Consider the following 4,192-nt stretch of genomic DNA (forward strand, 5'->3'; position numbering starts at 1 on the left):
AATCCAACAACGTATGGCAATTAGGTTTTTAACGTTTTAATTTTTATGTTTAATTTTCTGTGGTTTTTAAGTCATTTATGTTTAAATTTCTATGGTTTTGTGTTTTTTTAGTCATTTAGGTTTGAGTTTTTATGTTTTATGTTTTTTTTAGTAATTTAAGTTATGTAATGTGTTGTTATTTCATGTGAAATATTTATTTATGTTTATTATTTATGTTTTTTATTTAATCTAAATATATACTACCTCCATTCCAAATTAATTGTCTATATTTGACTTTTGAAGTATTTATTCTTTAACTTTGACTTTAAATATTTTTCTTTTTGATAGATAATACTTGATGCAAAATATATGAATGAATTTTATTTTAAATGTTTTTTTATTGTTATAAATTTCATCAAGTAATATATAACACAAATAAAAATACTTAAGTTCAAAGTTAAAGAAAAAATACTTCAAAAGTCAAAAGTGGACAAATAATTTAGGACGGATGGAATATATATATATATATATATATATATATATATATATATATATATATATATATATATATATATATATATATATATATATATATATATATATATATATAACGATGTGGAGTGATCACAATTTCCAAGGGCTAGTGAACATGTAGTGAATGTGATGTGGCGCATAGGTGACATCACTTTTCTAATGAACATGTAGTTATCACACCTAGGACTGTTCATTATTTGGATAAAACCGATTTGTCCAATTGGACAATTTGGATCGGGCTATTTGGTTCGGATATTCAGATTTTTGGATTGATTTTTAGCAAAGCTAAATTATTATTTTGGATTTCAGATTAGTTTTGTTTTATAAAATAAGAACCGAATAGTCCAAAAAAAACCGATTAATGTTTATTTATTTATTTATATTATATCTTTAATCTTTTATAAATTTACTAAGTTCTATTGTTAATAGCTAGATTAGAAAACTTCATCCAACATAATACGTTAATATGTATTTCTTATCAAAATATTTGTTGTCTACGAAATACTAAACTACACAATATTTTTCTTAGTGGTTTTTTATAAATTTTAATTCAGAACTAAACTTTTTTAATTTATTTTATAAAGTTGGCTAATATTCAAGTTATATAATATTTAAAATGTTTTGCCTCTTGAAAACCGAATGGTAAAACCAATCCAACCGAATTGTAATTTGATTGGATTGGATCAGATTTGAATTTAGTTTGGATTATTCGGAACCATGTTTTGAAAACCGAAATTAATTTAGATTCACTTGATTTGATCAGATCGAACCGATTCATCCAAACGAACAACCCTAACCACACCCCATAGCCTAAGTATTTTGTAGTTGTTGAAAACGTGTCTTAAAATTGTCACAAACCTTATCCTCCCACATCCCTTTTCTAATAAACATGTAGTGACCACAACCTATAGCCTAATTATTTTGTAGTTGTTGTGTCTTAAAATTGCCACAAACCTTATCCTCCCACATTTAAAACTATGATTGAAGTTAATAGTAGCTCACAAACTTGCCACAATACGGGTAAGAAGAACCGGGTCTTTATGCCAAGATCTCCATTTCCAATCAAGAGTAAATCATGAAATCGAAACCCAAATCAAGAAAATATGAGCAACTAATAAAGATGTCACTAGAAAAACATATCCCTTTTCATAAATCAAGAAAATTTGCAGCTAACCATGAAAGAAGTTCCTACTTATGATTCAAGTTCTTCCATTCTTATAAAAACAACCCTAAATGACTTGAAACAACTAGTAAAATAACAAAGAAAGAAACTTCTATGAAGATCTCCATTTCCAATCAAGATCAGTATATACATTAACTCCCTTTCTTCCCTCCTTAAGGAAAGCAATCTTCAACTTCCCCATTGTAGATTCATAAATCTTGATTCCTTTAAGAAAAAATTGTTCAACATATCTTCTCAATTCGGTCAGCCTACCCATACTAGCAAGCCCAATCAGCAAAGCATTAGCACTATCCTCAAGAGGCGAAACACCATCTTTCATCATATAAAACCAAATCTCAAATCCCATCTCAGGATCATCGAGTTCAAAAAACATTGATATGGCAGATGCACAATTTGAAGGGGTTGGAGGCTGTTCGTTCTTTATCATCTCCAAGAAAAAGTTCCCAGTTTCCTTCACCTTCTTGTTCTTGATCAGACATTCGAAAATTATGTTGTAGGTTAGGGAATTAGGGAAAACTCCATTGAAAGGCATTTCATCGAGCAGTTGGTAAGCGTTGGTGATTTCATCTTTTTTGCAAAGCAAAGTGATGATGGAATTATACATAACCAAATTTGGGATTAACCCATTCGTTGTCATGATTTCCCATAGAGATAAAGCATGAGCAGAATCGTTCTGGTTGTTAAGAACATCAAGAGCATTTGAGAAGAATTTCAAACCTGGTAAGCAGTTCTTTCCCTTCATTACATGAAGAAACTTCAGAGCTTCATCAGCTTGTGAATCTTGAATTAGAGTGTTCAAAAAAGATACATAAGCTGACATGTTTTCTGGGCTCCAACCAACACGAATCACCATCTCTGCAAACATCGTTTTTGCCTTGGCCACATTCCCTTCTTTCTCCCACCCTTCTAACAAAATCGCAAAAGAATCTGCATCAGGAGGGATTTTAGTCTTGATTTTTTCGAAAAACTCTGCTGCTATTTCTGTTTGGAAATGTTCACGACATATAGCACTCAAAAGAGAGTTGAGAGCCACAACATCAGGTTGAATTCCATACTTTTCCATCGCATCAAACGCCTTTATAGCTTCATTAAACCTTCCAACCTCACAGTAGCTCCTGAAAGCTGAAACAAATGTAGTTATGGATACAACACCCTCTTGCGTCATTGACCTAATCGCTTCCCACATCCGCTCAAACATCTGATTCTTCCCAAGCAAATCAACAATCAAATTCCACGTTAAAGGCGAATGTTTTTGCTTCAAACCCACCCACTTGAAAAATATCATGGTAGCTTCAGGGCATCCATACGAGAACTTGATCACTTCTTGTACAACTTCAGGCTCGAGGTTCATTCCTGTCACTGATAATGCGGTTTCAACCTCCGCCGGAAAAACCCTAGCAAGTATTTCGCAAATAGCTCTTGCTCTTGGCGATAAATCATATGCATCAAGGTATGATGGGAAATGTTTCTGGGATTTCTCAGGTTGTTGATGTTGAGAAAGTTTTTGGTGTGCCAAGGGTTGCGATGATGAAGGGATAGTCTGATATGGGTGCCTTAAAGGTACAGTCTCCATCACCTTAAAACCCTTATAGCAAGCTATATGTATAAATCAGAAACTATATAGACACAAAGACAACCACATATTCAGTTGAATTGCTCTAAAACCTAAGTCGAAGAACATAGAAGCAATGAATACTATAAAGGAAGAACGTATAAGAATCAAATTAATGAAACCCCAAATCGAAGAATTTGCTGTTTCGCAGATTTTGTAGGGTTGAATGATAGAACGTCATAATTGCATACTGAAATTAGTTCACCGAAGGTGGCAAGATCGATTTTAGGCGTAATTTGCATTTGCTGGTTAATCAATCGAAGGCTCAGGAGAACGCCGGAAACCTATTAAATTGTAGTCCCGTTCGCCGGAAGATGAAACCGATGGCAGTCCGCGAATTTTAGTATCATCGGTGACGTTCTTTTAGAAGCTTGAGAACCGACCGGGCCGGGTAGGCAACGGGCCAAAAAACCTGCTCAGTTTTTATGAAAAATCAAATATTTATAAAATTTTATTAATTTAAACCGATATAAGTTGTCCGATAGACCGATATAAGTTTTGCCTATTAATTTATAGTGATTAGTACATTATTTTGAATATCCAAAAACCCAAATTGAAAACCAAATTTATATGGGTTTTGCAACCAAAAAAACAACATATATAGTTTTGGGTTCGGTTTTAACCAAAAATATCAACCCAAACCTAGCCATATATACACATCCCTATTTATAACATTCAAGACAATTAAGATTTATTTAGTCAAATGTTATCATCAATTAACGAGTACACCTCTTAATTAAAGTAATTAAATGGAAAATGATATTTTAGATAAATTAAATTACCATATTTGATTGATAATTCATTATCCTAAACAATAAATCAAGTTTAATAATTATATAATATAAATATATCATATATGATTAACAAATCAAAAATTTGACAAA

The 4,192-nt window shown here is 31.9% G+C and overlaps 1 protein-coding gene across 1 annotated transcript; it reads right to left on the reverse strand.

Moving 5' to 3' along the window:
* Nucleotides 1–1,634: 1,634 nt before the first annotated feature.
* On the reverse strand, nucleotides 1,635–3,730 carry LOC111919210 (pentatricopeptide repeat-containing protein At1g77360, mitochondrial). The gene has a single exon (XM_023914821.3). The coding sequence runs from the start codon at nucleotides 3,267–3,269 to the stop codon at nucleotides 1,788–1,790; it is 1,482 nt and encodes a 493-aa protein (XP_023770589.1). The 5' UTR covers nucleotides 3,270–3,730; the 3' UTR covers nucleotides 1,635–1,787.
* Between the last annotated feature and the right edge of the window lie 462 nt (nucleotides 3,731–4,192).

This window comes from Lactuca sativa, chromosome 6, assembly GCF_002870075.4.
Source record: "Lactuca sativa cultivar Salinas chromosome 6, Lsat_Salinas_v11, whole genome shotgun sequence".
Lineage (NCBI taxonomy): Eukaryota > Viridiplantae > Streptophyta > Magnoliopsida > Asterales > Asteraceae > Lactuca > Lactuca sativa.